The sequence below is a fragment of the Bos javanicus genome, chromosome 17 (assembly GCF_032452875.1).
Source record: "Bos javanicus breed banteng chromosome 17, ARS-OSU_banteng_1.0, whole genome shotgun sequence".
Lineage (NCBI taxonomy): Eukaryota > Metazoa > Chordata > Mammalia > Artiodactyla > Bovidae > Bos > Bos javanicus.
Window position 1 is genome coordinate 61579729 of NC_083884.1, and position 17394 is coordinate 61597122.

The following is a 17394-nucleotide window of genomic DNA, read 5'->3' on the forward strand; positions in this document are numbered from 1 at the left end:
CACAACCTATTGTACAGATTAGAACACTGAGGCACTAAACAAGAGCATCATTTACTCAAGGTCACCAGGATAGTGAGTAGGAAAACTTTCAGGCTCAAGCCTGGCTCTGGGGCATTCAGTGTCTCTTCTGGTAACTCACAAGGACATAAGTCTGCGTCCTGGAGGCTTCTGGAGGGACATCCTGGCAACCAAAGTCAATGTCTGTGATCAAAGGGAAGGGGAAGCCAAGGCAGAAGGAGGCCACTGCCGCTCTCAAATCCTCCTCTTGAGAAACGGAGGAGACACCTGGTGGAGGGAGCAGTCTGGCCCAAGGAAAGGAGGTGGGAAGCCGCAAGTGGGCCTCTTCCAGCACAGAGGGGCAGCCTGAAGCCCAGAGAGGGGAAGGCACTTGCCCAGGGTCACACAGTCATGACGCAGCCCCAACAGGGAGCTGGATTCTGCCTTGAGCTGTGATGCAGGGTGGCCCCCACACTGAGCTTTGTTTCCTGCAGCACTGGGATGGGTCAGATAGGGCTCTCCCCATGCCAAGACCTCATGGGGCCATCTGTCTCTGGGACTTCAGCACACCGTAGCAGGCTGGAGCCAAGGAAGACCCTGGGACAGGTCTCACCTGCCTGGAGGCTCTGCCTTCCCACTGGAGACGCTTTGCTGCCCCCTGGTGGCTGCAAAGGATTCTGATTTCCTCTGTTTTCAAAGAGCTCCCTTTCCAGGGCCGGCTGGAGCCCATTTCCAGAATCTCCCTCTTTGTGACCCTCCCTCTTTGTGACCCTCAGGTGTGTTCAGACCCACCCGGAGGCCATACCTCCTTCTCCAATGGCCCGCCACGCAAAAAAAAAAAAAAAAGGGTGGAAATCCAAGAAATACAGAGTCATGTTGAAAAATCACCGGATTTGAAGCGGGCTGGTCTACATTGCAGCCTTTGTGCCCTTAATCGAGGTATATCACCTTCTCAAGTCTCAGTGTCCCCATCTGTAGAACAGGGATGATAATAATGGTTTCTAATCCATGATGCCTTTGTGAATGTTAAAAAGGACAAGGAATAGAAGGTTCTTAGAAGTCCTGGCACATGACAAGTATTTTGTAAAGATTGATGAAGGGACTTCTCTGGTGGTTCGGTGGTTAAGAACCCACCTGCCGATACAGGGGACACGGGTTCGATCCTGGTCTGGGAACTAAGATCCCAAATGCCTCGGGACAACTAAGCCCATGCGCTACAACTAATGAGCCCACGGGCTCCAGAGCCCGCGCTCCTCAACAAGAGAAGCCACTGCAATGAGAAGCCCATGCACAGCAACGAAGACACAGTGCAGCCAAAAGTAAATGAATAAAATATTTTTTAAAAAAGATTGGTGGAGTTGTCCTCACTGACCCAGGGCTGAGAAGTGACAGAATGTTCCCTCCCCTTCCTGAGTAGGTCCCCTAGGTAGTGGAAGCCTGGTAAGGAACTCAGCATGGCCAGATTCCCTTAGAAACCCGAGTTTTGAATTCTTGGCTTTATTGCCCAAGCTGTAGGATATGAAAAGAGTCACTTTATCAGAGCACTGACATCAAGGTTGCTGTGTGCCTTCCCTGAGTCCACAGAGGTTAAAAAAAAAATGGACCTGCTGGAGTTACAGACTCAACTCAGAAAGGGTTTATTGGCCAGAGCTGCAGGGAAGCCAAAGGGACAAGTTCAGGTGGGCTTCCTGCAGGAGGCTGCCAGCACAGCAGCACAGGGCGTCTTCTACTGCCTTCCATGAGCCCAGAGGCCCCTCAACCAGCTATATGGGTGTCCAGGAGCCTCTTGGGGATCGCTGGAACCCAGCCAGCCCTCCCAAACCAGGAGCCCTTAATCCTGGCCAAGCTGGGCTTTCAGAGCCTGTAGCTCTCCACTATCGATGCTGTTGCCTCCGCACACGATGACCACGACTGGGGCTGGGGAAGGGCACAGGTGGCCCTCAGCCTGGAGCTTCCCCAGGAGGCCTGAGTAGATGGCAGCTAAGGCTGCCCCGCAGGCAGGCTCCACCAGTGTTCGCTCATCATCTGCCCAGAGAGGGGGATTGGGGTGGAGGGGAGGAAAGGGAGGGAAAACCAGTTAGTGCTCAGCAGGCTCTGGGCAATGCAGTTCCATGAAGCCAGCCATCCAGGCATCCATCTCACAACCTATCATTTGTCTGACCCTCTGTCCATCCATCAATCTGACCATCTATCCCTCCATCCATCTGCCTTTCATCCCTCCATCCATCCATCATTAGACTGTCTGTCTGTCCATCTATCAGTGTATCTATCCATCATTGTATCATCCATCCATCCATCCATTCATCCATCATTTGACTGTCCATCCATCAATGTATCCATTAATCAATGTGTCCACCCATCCATCCATCCATTTCTATGTCATTTGTCAATCCACTGCCCATCAATCCATCCAACCAGCCAGCCACCCATCTACCTATTCATTATCCACCTTTCCACTCACTCATACATTCATCCATTCATTCAACAAATATTTATTGAGCACCCCCTCCCTGCCAGGCCCTGGGGAACACAACAGTGAGCAAGACATACCAACCCCCACCCTCATAGAGTTCACAGTCTAGTGATGCAGGTGAATAAGCATCTGGCACTTGTAAGAATGGTGGACTGGTACACAGGAAGTCTTCAGCCCCAGTGGGGTGGGGTGGGAAATCAGAGGAGGCTTCCTGGAGGAGGTGCCATGATGGGCTGAGTAGCCCTTTAGTTACATGAAACCAACAGGCAGCAGGGCCAGGATGGGCAGCCAGAGGGAAGAAGAGTATGTACAGAAATCTGGAGGCTAGAGACAGGACACACTTCTTCACCCCCACCCCTTCCATCCACTCAGTGTACACTTACTGCATGATTACTATATACCCAGCCCTGTGATAGGCACTGAGGATATGGACAAGAGAAAACACACTCTCTTCAAGGGGTCCACGGACCTCATAGGTTTCCAAGCCCAGGTGGAGGGCACTGCTCACTCACCCAGGAATCGCTGCACAGCACTCACGGCTTCAGCATCCTCCACCACCTCAGAGAAGATCCTAAACTCTTTTGTACACTCCAGGGCCCGTGCAGCCACTGTCCTGGCCCCCAGGCTCTTGGCTAGACTGCAGGAGCAGGCCATTGGGGCAGGGAAGGCAGGGGTGTGGAGAAGAATTGGGGAATCAGGTCTCCTCCCTGAACAGCCCCAGCCGTCCCCAGCCCCAGGCACCCCTCCCATCCTGCTGTGGGCCCAGGACTCAGCATTTTAAGAGTCTAGAGCAGTGCCTGAGTCAGGGAAAGCACTCAAAAATTATGTGTCCCATGAATGGCTGATGAGCACATATCCCTCTGACTCTACAACCATGACTGTGCTGTTCTTGCATAGACCCCAGAAAGCCAAGCCTAGAAAATGATTCTTTCATTGTATTCATTCATAACCACTTTTCGTGTCTATACTATAGCTGTATTTATTGACTATTTACAGGGTGCTGGATGCATGAATTTTCCTGGGGGGTCTTTTGTTTGTTTTATTTTTCGGTCGCACCATACAGCCTGGCACATGGGAATCTTAGATCCCTGACCCGGGATTGAATCCGCACCCCTGGAGTGGAAGCACAGAGTTGTAACCACTGGGCCACCAGGGAAGTCCCCAGGATTTTCTGTTTTAAGTCTTACAATCTCCCTTGGGAGTTAGAAATGTATGAGTCCCATTTTATAGGTCAGGAAACTGAAGTTCAGAGAGGTTGAGCAACTTGCTCAAGAACACACAGCTAGTCAACAGCTGAATGTGGATTCAAAGTCAGGCAGTCTGGCTCCAGAGTCCATGTTCTTTACCTCTGTGCTTGGGATGGCCTACCTGCTGGTATTTTCCTGAGCTGGGCAGTGTTTCAGGGCCAGGAGAGCTTTTGCTGAGCTCATCAGAACTGACGCTGGGACCTAAGTGCCCCACAGCATGGACTCTGGTGCCAGGCTGCCTGGTTTCAAGCCTAGGTTCTAAACTAGCTGTGTGACCTTGGGAAAGTCACTTTGCCTCTCTGAGCCTCAGTTTCCTCATCTGAAAAACGGAGATAATAATAATAGCTGGGGGTACTTCCCTGGCAATCCAGTGGTTAAGAATCTGAGCTTCCTCTGCAGGGGACATGGGTTCAGCTCCCGGTTGGGCAACTAAGATCCCACATGCTGCAAGGCCAAAATAAGATGAAGAAGAATTGCTGGTGCACGAGGTTGTTGTGGAGAATGAGTTAAAGCATTTCCAGTGCTTAGAAGAGAGCCTTCCAGACAGTGAGTTCTATAAAAGTGTTAGTCGCGATTATGGTTATAGCTCTTATCCAGAACCAAGTCTGGGAGCAGAGACAACAGTGAATAAGGAAACACAAGGATAAGGAAATAAATACCCACTATAGGAAGATGAGGGAGAGAGAGAGGAAAACCTCCAACAACAGCGTTGAGGGGAGACTCTCTCTGGGGCAGAGAAACCAACCAGAAGAAGAAGATGGAACCCCAGCACTTCCGGGCAGAGGACACAGCCTGTGCGAAAGCGTGGAGGGCAGAAAGTGCCCAGCCCATTCAAGGGACAGGAAGACAGGCCAGTGGCTGGAGTGGAGTGCAGAGGGGTCTGATTCCAGCCTGAGAGCCTAGGGAACGTGCTGATGGGTTTAAGTACGGAATGAAAAATTCCTACAGATCAGTCATGCAGGACTAAGGAGACCCCATGGAGGGACTTCCCTGGTGATCCAGTGGTTAAGACTCTGCCCTTCCAATGCAAGGGGCATGGGTTCCATTCCTGCTCAGGGAACTAAAGTCCTGCATACCGTATGGCACAGCCCCCAAAAAAGAAAATAAAAATTAAAAGATAATTAAATGCTTAAGGACTTCACTAGCATTGCAGTGCACTTCCACTGCAGAAGGCACACGTTCTATCCCTGGTCAGGGAAATAAGATCCCGCTTACCATGTGGTGCAGCTAAAAAAAAATTTTTTTTTAATTAAAAAAAATAAAAGGAGACTCCCTTGAGTGCCCCCACCCTCACTAATTGGGACTGAGAAGCCCCAGGACAGCCCAGCACCCCACAAATGCCCCCAGCCCACGCCTACCTAGTGATGCCGGGAAGCGTCACCAGCTTGCCTGCCTTGATGGCCGCGTTGAAGCAGTGTGCCCCTTGGGTCTCCATGGCGATTATGGGCACGTGTTGCCAGCCCACCTCTGCCAGACCAGCTGACACCCCGGCCAGGAGACCTCCACCCCCGACTGCCAGCACCAGGGCACCCGGTGGGGTCCCCAGCGCTGCCTTCAGCTCCCGTACCAGGCTCACATGGCCTTCCCTGTGGGACGAGGGAGTGGGAGAGGTGGCAGGACTGAGGGCGGGCCCGGTCCCCAAGGCTCACAGGGACACAACCCTCCACAGTGCCAGCCCCCGCCCCATCCACGGCAAGGGGAGGGGAGACCCTGCCACACTTAGTTCACTCAGCTTCCATCCACTCAGTTCATTCCTTCACTCATTCTTTCTCCCCTTCGTCGGCCTCCCAGGCACTTTCTCAATCCATTTCATCCATCCCATAACTTTGGAAAGAGGCAGCATTTGTGTGTCTGCTTAAGAGCTGACCAGCATGGGAATTCCCTGGTGGTCTAGTAGTTAAAACTCCTCGCTTCCACTGTAAGAGCCATGGGTTCGATTCCTGGTCTGGGAACTAAGATCCTGCATGCCAAATGGTATGGCCAAAAATGAAAGGGCAGACCACTGTATCACTTGGAATCAGGCCAACTCACGTCCTGGGTCTGGGACCCAAGGTCTCCACCACTTACTAGCTGTGTGGTCTCGGGCAAGTTTCTTGACCCCTCCAGGCCTCAGTTTCCTCACCTGTGAAATGGGCATAAAAAAATCTCTCTCTCTTGGGGAAGACTAAATGGATTAAATGTGTCCCAAAGTACACACTTAATCAAGGGGATTTATTCCTAGCATTTCAATCTTATACATGTGGAAACTGAGGCACAGGGTGCTAAGATGCTTTGCAGGGTCATACAACTCAGGAATGGCAGAGGTGGGGTCTGGACCTCCGTGTGCCTGACTTCCAAGCCTCTTCTCCTCTCTGGAGCTCAATTTTCCCTTCTGTCCAGTGGAGGACCCTGACTCAATGAGGGTCTCCCAGCACTGAGCTCCATAGGGGAAGGGACACCAGCCTTACCATATCAAGGGGTGGTCAAACGGAGGGAGGTTCACCCAGCCGTCATTCTTGGCCAACTCTTGTGCCCTCAGATTGGCCTCTTCCCAGATCTAAAGAGAAACCAAGACCTTCAGAAGACAGGAATTAGACAGCTACAGAGGTTGGAGCAGTGCCTGAGGTCTCCTGGATGACTCCAGGGCCTGATGGACTGGGGAGAGCCCCAAGGGTGAGACCACAGCTGGTGTGGACCCAGCAGCCTCCTGGGACAACAGCAGAGCTTCCGCGTGGAGAAAAGGATGCCACGTGATTCCCACAAGTCAGATGGGACATGTTCAGCTGCCAGGCTGGATAAGAACGAAGCCCACCAGCCTGTGGTGCTGGGAAGAGGGGACTCCGAGCTCCCAGTGCAGGGAGTGTGGGTTCGATTCCTGGTCAGGAAACTAAAATCCCACATGTTGTGGGGGAAAACCTTAATAATTAATTAATTGCTAGCTCATTCTGTAAAGAATCTGCCTGCAATGAAAGAGACTTGGGTTCAGTTCCTGAGTTGGGAAAATCCCCTGGAGAAGGAAATGGCAACCCACTCCGGTATTCTTGCCTGGAGAATCCCCATGCACACAGGAGCCTGGCAGGCAAGGGATCGCAAGAGTTGAACATGACTCAGCTACTAAACCACCACCACCAATTATTAATTAATTAATGACAAAGCCTGTTTGAGACCCCAAGAACTATAGCCCACCAGGGTCCTCTGTCCATGGAATTCTTTAGGCAAGAATAATGGAGTGGGTTGTCATTTCCTTCTCCTAGGGATCTTCCCAACCCAGGGATCAAACCTGAGTCTCCTACATTGCAGGCAGTTTCTTTACCATCTGAGCCACAAGGGAAGCCCAATAATTAATTGTTAATTATTACTTAATTAAAGATAAAACCTGTTTTCTAGGGATGACAGCCAGCTAGATGGATGGATAGACTTTTTTTTCCTTCTTCCCAGGAAAGGAGAAGGGTTATATGTTAAGTCTGTTTCTTCGGTAACAAAGTGAGCCAGTGACGTCCTTGTCAGATGATATCCTTTCATATCAGGTGGACTCAAGAGTGGGGGATGATGCTATAGTGATCTTTACATTTTATTGTCTTATTGAATGGTAAAAATGTATAGTGAGTAATACCAAGGGTTAGTGAGGAGGAAGGGAGAGAGATGGAGTAGGAAATGGCAACCCGCTCCAGTATTGTTGCCTGGAAAATTCCATGGACAGAGGAGCCTGGTGGGCTACGGTCCATAGGGTTGCCAAGAGCTGGACGTGACTGAGCACACACACACACACACACACACACACACGGAGACAGATACTATCCTGATAATCACCAGCTTCCTGTTTCTCCTGGGTTCATACAGGAAACCTTCTCCAAGTGGAGAGAGACAAGTCGACAGATCTCAGCCCTTAATATACATCACGTCTCACTCAACCCTGAGCTCAGCCATCCTAAGGGATGACTAGGTCCCAGGCATAGTTCACTAAAAGGAAAAAGAGAGTCTCTCAGGGGCGAGGGAGGGGTTAAGGAGGAACAGCCCCTCCAGCTGCTTTGTCCTTCTTGGGGTCCTTACCTTTCCAGTCAGCTGAACTTCGGCCCCCTCCCCCTGCAGCCTCTTCACCACCTTCACAGAGGTGCCCTCGGGGAGCACAATGGTGGCTGGGATGCGCAGCTTCCGGGCGGCATAAGCAGCTGCGATGCCCGCATTACCCCCTGCGGAGGCAGTAGAAGAGGGTGCTATGGGCAGTTGCATTAGTCTATTGACACACTATTCTCCTGCCCGCCCCGCCTCCCATTTTCCTTTGGGAGTCACTCCTTCCCTAAGCTTATATGCCCCCCCCCCAATTGGCCCCAGAGGTGGACACGTGATCTAGGTGGAGCCAATCAGAGAACTCAATCACCTGAACCATGATTCATTCAGGGACGAGTGCATGATACAAGCTGGGCGTAAAAGACCAGTTCATAGATCGAGGAGACCACGGGGAGGGGGGTCCTCCCCTTTCACTACGGTTGGCAGGATGGTAGGAGGCAAGCCTAAAACTCCCGATGGCCATCAGGCAGTCTATATGAGAGAAGAGTTAGTGTAAAGGGAAGGCAAACCAAGAAAAGGAGAGATACAGAGGAGACCACCTGGGTCCAGCTGTGCCTGAAACCCATTATCCCAAGAATTCTTTGATTCTTGGAGTCTGTAATTTAAACCTGTATGAATTGGGTTTCCATCACTCTCTACCAGGAGGCTTGAATGATGGGAAGGGAGCAGGACATACAAAGCAGCTGTCTGCCATGACCTTGATAAGACTGGACCTTTAAGAAGAGGCTAAGCCCTGGACACCTCCTGCAGCTCCAACTCCTCCTCCACCACACCCAGCCCCCAAGGACCCTCACGAAGTAGAAAGGGGGCAGGCTCACCTGAGGAACACACCAGGTGTCTGCATCCCTTTTTGGCCACCTAGGAAGACAAGGAACGTGAGCAGGGGCTGACCCGAGCAGGTGTCCTGGAGCCCTGGGGGGGATGGAGTTAGACGCTCCTCATCGTATCCCACTCCAGTATTCTTGCTTGGAGAATTCTATGGACAGAGGAGCCTGGCGGGCTACAGTCCATGGGGTTGCAAAGAGTCTGAGCGACTAAGCGCAGTGCAGCATACCACATCATACTCCAACTCTCCCCATCCCTCATCCTGCCCACAGCACTCCCTTCCCAGCTCTACAACCTCACTCCTCCCCTCCTGCCCTCACCTCTTGGCAGAAATGCCCGATACCGCGGATCTTGAAGGAGCCCGCCGGCTGCACATTCTCATACTTGAGGAAGACAGGCATGCCAGCCACCTGGGACAGCGCCCAGCTCTCCAGCAGAGGCGTGACGATGTGGAAGGGCTCACCCTCGGCACATTCCTCCAGAGGGCTCTTCATCTCGGCAACCACCTGGAGGGCCTGCAGTAGGGCACGAGCGTCACAGCCCAGCCGGCTCCAGCCCAGAGTCCCTCTAACTAGGACCGGGGAGGGGGAGGGAGAAGCCCCTTGGCTTGGCTCCCTTCATTCCAGGTGGCTGCCAAGCTGTGAGGCTCCGGGCAAGTATCTACACCTCTCTGGGCCTCAGTCTGACCATCCTGATCAAGGAGATTTGTACTAAGGGTGCTTTTCTTCTGTTAATGTGGATGCTACAGCGCAGGAATGGAGAACATGGCCAATAGCGGTGATGAATGAATGAGATTGGGAGAATTCATGCAGTCATCATTCATTGATTCAAAAAAAAAAAAAAAACATTCCTGAGCACCTACTGTCTGCCAGGCAGTTTCAGGTTTCGGGACCAGGTGTGGACAGGTCAGAGGCAGCCCCATGTTTTAGTTGGGGAGACAGAATCAAAGAATTGCAACCTGGAGTGAGCTAGTGGGGAAGGTACTATTTTATCGAGGGTAGTCAGGAAAGACCCTCTCTCAGGAAAGAAACTTTAAAAAAAAAATTTGTATTAAGGGGGACTTCCCTGGTGGGACTCTGCACTTCCAATGTAGGGGACACAGGTTCTACCACTGGTTGGTGAACAAAGAGCCCGTATACCTCGGGGAAAAAAAATTAAAAACTTGTACTATGGAAAATTTAAACACAGCAAAAGTGTCAAGAAACATCGGATGTAGCCGCCACTCAGCTTCAACAGTCATCAGCTCATGCCTGGCTTGTTTGTTCCATATCTGTACCCATCCCCCTTCCTGTATTATTATTTTTTCTATCTTTATTATTATATTTTCCTCCCATATTATTTGATCTGTAAATATTTCAGCATGTAGCTATAAAATTAAAGAACTCTTTTTAAACATTGTAGCCACAGTTTCAGAGCAGTATACATTTGTCCAAACTCTTCAAATTCTAACCTTGAGTAAGCTATTTTTATTTCATGGAAATTAGACCTCAGTGATGTTCATTTTTAAAAATGTAATCACAATACCATTATCACATCTAAAAATATTAACAATCATTTCTTAACATCATCAAATATCTGCTAAGTGTTCAAAATTCCATTCGTCTCACTAAATGTGATTAATGGTCGGTTTTGCAGATCGTGACAGTTTAAGGTTTTTAACAGTTTGAATCGGGTTGCAGAAGGGAGCTGTGCATTTTGGTTGGTCGAGAGATAATTTAATTTCCTTTTGATCTGCAGCTTCTCAAAGTGGGAGGGCTTCCCTGGTGGCCAGTGGTAAAGAATCCGCCAGCTAATGCAGGAGACGTGGGTTCGATCCCTGGGTCAGGAATATCCCCTGGAGAAGGAAATGGCAACCCACTCCAGTATTCTTGCCTGGGAAATCCCATGGACAGAGGAGCCTGGCGGGCTACAGACCATGGGGTCGCAGAGTCAGACACGACTTAGCAACTAAACAACAACAAAGGGGAAACTTTGAGATGAACAAGGAGAGATAAGCAAGGGAAAAGCACTCCTGCAGAGGGAACAACAGATGGAACCACCGCTTGAGGGAGGTGAACTTGGAGTGTTCCTGGCGCTGATGAGACAAGGGATTGGGTAGAGGTGAGAGTATGAGGCAAGCAAAAACGTGCTTAGTCTTGTGAGAGCTGGACCCTAAAGAAGGCTGAGCACCAAAGCACTGATGCTTTAAATTGTGGTGCTGGAAAAGAGTCTTGAGAAATCCTTTGGACTGCAAGGAGATCAAACCAGTTTATCTTAAAGGAAATCAGCCCTGAATATTCATTGGAAGGACTGATGCTGAAGCTGAAGCTCCAATACTTTGGCCACCTGATGCAAAGAGCCGACACATTAGAGAAGAAAGACCCTGATGCTGGGAAAGATTGAAGGCAGGAGGAGAAGGGAGCGGCAGAGGATGAGATGGTTGGATGGCATCACTGACTCAATGGACATGAGTTTGAGCAAATTCTAGGAGATAATGGAGGACAGGGAGGCCTTGCGTGCTACTGTCCAAGGGGTCACAAAGAGTCAGGCAAGACCGAGGGGCTGAACAAGGAGAGGTGAGCAGGGATGTTGGGGAGGGCGTTCCAGTCCACAGTGAGGCGTTGGGATATTATTCTATTTCTACTTGCTATGGGAAGCCGCTGGGAGATTTGAAGCTAAGACGCAGGTGAGTGAGTGAGTGAGTGAATGAACCAGTGTGAAAGGGCAAGAAGCAGAGAGGGAGGAAATTAGAAGGGAGGGAAAGTAGAAGGGTTTTTTGTTGTGTTTTGTTTTGTTTTGTTTTTTAAGGAGCAAACGCTGTGTCCCTTTTGTTTTTCCTTTGGGAGGGAAAAGCGTTGGGCCGCCCCTTTGCAGTTCCACTACTTGCCACTAGGAGGAGCGCATCAACCTCCATCAGCTACCACCAGCTCAAAGCTTCTAGTCCACACTTACTAAGTCAGGGCTGGGCTCCCCGCATCAGAGGGTTCCAGGTCTCTTATCCCTGGATTTGACTCTGAGTCCTTGCTGGGATGGCCCTGAGATTCCCCAGGCAGAGAAAAGCCTGAAACACTTCCACCCAGCTCCATCCAGGAAAATTCATGGCACTGGGGGAGAGCAGCCTGTGGGCCACCCAACCAGCAGACCCAGCCCTGGCTTCACCTTGGTTCCAGAGCCCAAGAATTTGTGTTTTGAGGTCAATCAGAGGGTAAAGTTAGAAACTAGCTATGATGCCCTGGCTGTGTGACACAGGCAAGTATCTCAACCTCTCTGTGCCTGTTTTCCCTTCTAAAATGGGAATAATAACATCCGAACTCACAGGTTAGAGTGCAGGTTTAACCACTCCAGTATTCTTGCCTGGAGAATCCCATGAACAGAGGAGCCTGGCAGGCTACAGTCCATGGGGTCACAAAGAGTCAGATATGACTGAGCGGCCCAGCGCAATAATAATAACAGATATTCTTTGTTGAGTCCCTATTATGTGCCAGAAATTGGCTGAGTCTTTTGGAGGTGTCATCTCCTTGGGATCTTCTAACGATGCTAATATGCTCATCCTTACTCTAGAATGTTTACAAAGCCCGGACCTAGGAACTGGGGATACCATGGTGAACAAGATAGACATCTACTCTTGGAGGGGACTTTATAGTCTTATCAGGGGATAATGAAGATCCCACATGCCGCAACTAAGACCCGGTGCAGCCAAATAAATAAGTTAATTTAAAAAAATGTTTTTGAACCTGAGCCCTAAAAAAGTGAGACTGAACTAACCACACAACAAACTGGGAGAAGAACTTGGGCATCACAGGACCACTGTGAGGATTAAGCGAGGCCTTATATTAAATAGTAAAGACATCAACTCTGCCTCACGCATAATAACAGCTAATAGTTATATGGGAATTACTGTGAGTCGGGCACTATGCCAAGCACCTTATAATAATTACAACAAACCTGAGATAGGTTCAATTATTAACTCCACTTTATAGACAATGAAACTGAGGCTCAGAGAGGTTAAGTATTAATAACTGGCCCAAGGTCGCACAGCTAGAAATGGCATGGCCAGGATTCCAAGTCAGGCAGTACAAGTTGGCATCTGTGCCCTTCCCCGCCATGCTGCACTTTCTCTTTTATAGTAGCATTATTATGATGATGAAAGATGTGAGCATTTAGCACTTGACCGCTGGTTGTCTTTAGAAGCAAATGCTGCTGGTTCAGTCCTCAGGCTCCCCCCAGCCCTCTTGGTTAGACTGCCCAGAAAAGAACAGCAGGCATCAGTTAAATGAATGAGTCCCAAGTTGCCAACAGCCTTATCAAGCCCAGAGGCCCATGAGGGCACCTGCTACATCTATGTATTTGGATAAAGACCAGCTAACTGCCTTTTCCACCTCCTTTGTCCTTCAGCTTTTCTCCAGAGGCCACCCGCAACACTCTGCAGCCAAATCCTTGACGCCAGGGTTGGGAACCTCAGCGACCTCTTAGTTGCCACAATGCCCAGCCCCACCACCCTGGGAGCAGGGTGGGCTCCCCAGTCTTCAAGGTCCTGGGCCCCCAGCCTTCTGCTGCAAGTCAGACAGGCCGCAGGCACCCAGAGCTGAACCTATGGAAGGACTTCGGACAGCCTCACTCCCCCACTTACTGTCCAACGAGCTGGGACTTGGCTCCAGAACCTTCCAAACAAACCTCTACTCACATTCACAAATGCACGCAGAGTCCCAGGGCCCTACTTGGGGCCAGACCCACTTACCTTCCTTCCCAACAGTTCTCAGACCAGCTCAGGGCCAGTCCGCTGCCCACCAGCCTTCTTGGGCACCAGCTGTGCCAACTCCCTGCAGCCTCCTGTGGCCTTGGCCCCTCCCCTCGTGGTTAAAGGGATAGCTCTCCACTGGAGGAAAAAGGGGACAAGATCAGCCTTCACTGCTTCTCAGTTTGCTGTCCCAGACATGTGACGACCTGGCCCCATTTTACAGATTAAAAAAAAAACTGAGGCCCAGAAATGGGAATTCACTTGGCCAAGGCCACCCAGCCAGCAAGGGTCATCCTTTACCCCTCCCTCTGGATCACCTCTGCTGTGACACAGACACCTCCCAATCCAGTGCTTGTCCCAAATGCCAAGCCACTTCCCCTGGACCACCGTCAAGGTCAGCTTAGGTGTGAGAAAAGAAAACAAGGATAAAGAAACAATTATTATCTGTCACATGAGAAAGTCATGTTTCCTTCTGAAGTTCCTCCTCATCTCTGATATTTTATGCCCAACATTGGGACTCAAACAATTATTTATTGTTCAAATGAATAACTCTGACAATCAATTTATTCATTCCAAGAATATTTATCGGACACTGACTCTAGATCAAGCCCTGGGACCATTAGCCTCAAACAAGACAGCATGTCCCCTGCCCTCAAGAAGCCCCAAAGGGGGACTTCCCTGGTGGTCCAGTGGTTAAGAATCTGCCTTGCCATGCAGGGGACGTGGGTTCGATCCTGATCAGGGAAGTAAGTAGTCGCCTCATTGCAGCTACTAAGTCTGCGCACTCTGGAGCCAGTGTGCCACAGTTAGAGAGGCCTTGGACCGAAACCAAAGATCTGGCATAATGCAGCTAAGACCCGATGCAGCCAACAAAATAAGTAAGCCCCAGGGGACCGCTGAAGAGCAGTTGTGATCAGTGCTGTCAGATGTTGGCAGGAAGTGGGGAGGGCCAGGGCTGTGGGTGCCCAGAGCAGGGCCTCGCCTGGCCCCAGGAGGCTGGGAAGGCTTCCTGGAAGAGGTGACTCAGTGAAACCAGGAGTCAGGAACACAGAAAGCAAAAGTAAAGAACTAAAAAAAATGGGGTGTTCCAGGAACAGATGTGCGCAGTAGGGCTGGTACCGAAAAGGCAAGGGCTGGAGAGGAAGTCCGTCTGGGGCTGGAGAGGCGGGCAGGGACCAGAGCCCACAGGATGCCCCTACCAGGGCAGGGTGTGGACCTCACCTGGGGCACTGCATTAGGCAGGGGAATGCCACGATCAGATTTCTGTTTTGTCTCTATTGCCATCTCATTGGGTGATTCTAAGCTGGTCACATCCATGGGGTGGTGGGTGGGAGGCGGGAAGGCTCAATTCCCCTGTATGTCAGACTGGACGTGAGGTCCAGGAAGCACGTGGCTGAGCTGCCCGGATTTGATGATTAACTCCCTGGCCCTTGGGGTCAAAGAGAACTGCTTGGTCATGATTCTTGATAAGGACTTTAGCAATTTCATTGCCTCCTCACACTACGCACACGCCATCCTTGTCAGATGTCCTGTCCTGGAAGGGGAACTGGGGACACGGAGGTGGTAAAACCTAATTTATGCCCTGAGGTGGCCCCCAGCCTGAGGGGAGAGGAAGATACCAATTCAGTGACAACCCTAACATCCCCTAAGAGGACACAGAACAGAAGATCCCCAAAGGGCAGCTGAGGGTGGGGTGTGACCAGGGAGGACTCCCTGGAGGAGGGGGCCTTAGCACACATGCTCAGACAAGAAGCATGACAGCCACATGTACTGCAGGTCCACTGTATGCCAGCCCTTCTGTGTCGACAAGAGATTCCCATAGGTTTTTGCTTGTTTTGTTTGTTTGGCTCCACTGCCTCTTCATCTGGGTGTGTGGACTTTCTAGTTGTGGTATAAGGGCTTAGTTCCCCTGCAGCATGTGGGGTCATAGTTCCCTCTCAAAGTTTATTTTAATAGTTGAGTATTTATATGCTCTGTGTGTGTGTGCATAAGATAATATCCAGAATTTTATGGATATTATTACTTAGAAAGAAGCTAAGACAGGTATTAAAGTTTTAAAATGGAGCTTGTTGTTTTAAAAAATATGAAGTAGTAGCAGTAAGTTTCTGGCATGAAGAGGCAATAACAATTAGAACACAGACCTTGAAGCCAGGCTCTAGTACAAATACCAGCTTCCCACTTACTGGCTGTGTAACTTTGGGTAAGTTGCTTAATTTCTCTGTGCCTTGTTTTCTCAAGTGTTGTTACTGTTCAGTCGCTAAGCCATGTCTGACTCTTTGTGATCCCACGGACTGCAGCACACCAGGATTCCCTGTCCTTCACTCTCTCCTAGAGTTTGCTCCAACACATGTCCATTGAGTCAGTGACGTCATCCAACCATCTCATCCTCTGTTGTCCCCTTCTCCTCCCAACCTCAATATTTCCCAGCATCAGGGTTTTTTCTTATGAGTTGGCTCTTCGAATCAGGTGGCCAGAGTATGGGAGCTTCAGCTTCAATGACAGTCCTTCCAATGAATATTCAGGGTTGAGTTCCTTTAGGATTGACTGGTTTAATCTCCTTGCAGTCCAAGGGACTCTCAAGAGTCTTCTCCAGCAATATGAAGGCATCAGTTCTTCAGTGCTCAGCCTTCTTTATGGTCCAACTCTCACATCCATACATGACTACTGGAAAAACCATAACTTTGACCTTTGTTGGCAAAGCAATGTCTCTGATTTTCAATACACTGTCTAGTTTTGTCATAGCTTTTCTTCTAAGGAGAGAGGGTCTTTTAATTTCATGGCCGCAGTCGCCATCCGAAGTGATTTTGGAGCCCAAGAAAATAAAATTTGTCACTGTTTCCATTTTTCCCCATCTATTTTCCATGAAGTCATGGGACTGGCTGCCATGATCTTCGTTTTTTGAATGCTGAGTTTTAAGCCAGTTTTTCCACTCTTCTCTTTCACTTTCATCAAGAGGCTCTTTAGTTCCTCTTCGCTTTCTGCCATCAGAGTGGTATCCTCTGCATGTCTGAGGTTGTTGATATTTTGAGGTGTGGGTCGGCAGCGGCCTGCTGTGGGGACAGGGACACTGGCCACAGCAGTCCTGGAAGGTTTGTGTTGGCATAAGTCCTTTTGGAGGTCGCCTTTAGCCCTACCATAGAGCCTGTAGATTCCAGGACCCGGCCAAACAACAACAGGGAGGGAGCCCAGCCCCACCCATCAGCAGACAGTTGGATTAAAGATGTACTGAGCAGGGCCCTGCTTACCAGAGCAAGACCCAGTATTCTCAAATGTGGGGTGAGGATTAAACACAACTTCCTATGTGGAGTTGATGTGAAGATCAAAAGAGTTAACAAATGTGAAATATTGAGAACAGTAGCAGGATTTCCCTGGTGGTCCAGTGGCTAAGACTTGGTGCTTCCAATGCTGGGGGCCTGGGGTTCAATCCCTGGACAGGGAACTAGATCCCACAAATTGCAACTAAAAACTCCTGCATGCCACAACTAAAACCTTGCACAGCTAAATAAAGAAAGAAGAAAAAAAAAGAAGCCACACTTCCAACACAGGGGGTTGCAGGTTGGATCCCACAAGCCCACCGTTCAGCATGGCCAAAAAATAAAATAGTTAAAACAGTAGGAAGTATTTTGTGTGCGCCGCTGTTGCTGCTGCTGTTGTTGTCACTGTGATGAAAGGTGTGACTCAACAGTATGGTGATGATTGCACCGGCAGGCCATGACAAGGTATGACATTGCTCTATCACAGGGTGATTACAACACCTGGGGGAGGTGGGTTTTGTAGCGAACGCCACATCGTGGAGTCTGACTTGGCTCAGAGAGGCCGAATCACTTTCCTGAGGTCACACAGCTGTGGCCGAGCTTAGGGCTTAGACCCTGAGGGACCAGGCTCCAAAGCTCCTGATCTGGAAGAGGATCGGGTGGGGAAGCCAGAGTGGCCACATCAGAGGGCAGAGGAGGCTGGAGAGGGGTCCGAGTCACTGAGCCTTGCCCCCCCACCCCGTCCCTACTCCTGCCCGAGAGCCACATTCATTAGCTGGTCCCTATCCCTGACATCTCAAGCCGCCGAACTCACGCCCTGGCCAGCTTCCTGGA

At 50.1% G+C, this 17394-nt stretch overlaps 1 protein-coding gene across 1 annotated transcript; it reads right to left on the reverse strand.

Moving 5' to 3' along the window:
* Positions 1-1618: 1618 nt before the first annotated feature.
* SDSL (serine dehydratase like) lies at positions 1619-13422 on the reverse strand. The gene is made up of 8 exons (XM_061384925.1): positions 13307-13422; positions 8910-9104; positions 8583-8622; positions 7747-7886; positions 6165-6253; positions 5076-5303; positions 2983-3107; positions 1619-2022 (listed from the first exon to the last, which is right to left on the reverse strand). The coding sequence occupies exons 2-8, from the start codon at positions 9081-9083 to the stop codon at positions 1829-1831; spliced, it is 990 nt and encodes a 329-aa protein (XP_061240909.1). The 5' UTR covers positions 9084-9104; positions 13307-13422; the 3' UTR covers positions 1619-1828.
* Between the last annotated feature and the right edge of the window lie 3972 nt (positions 13423-17394).

Coding starts and splice junctions, on each gene's coding strand:
- SDSL (XM_061384925.1), bottom strand. CDS start 9,083: ATGAAGAGCCCTCTGGAGGAATGTGCCGAGGGTGAGCCCTTCCACATC. Junction 7,887..8,582: donor ACACCTGGTGTGTTCCTCAG/GTGAGCCTGCCC, acceptor CTGCCTCCGCAG/GGGGTAATGCGGGCATCGCA. Junction 6,254..7,746: donor AAGTTCAGCTGACTGGAAAG/GTAAGGACCCCA, acceptor GTTTCTCTTTAG/ATCTGGGAAGAGGCCAATCT.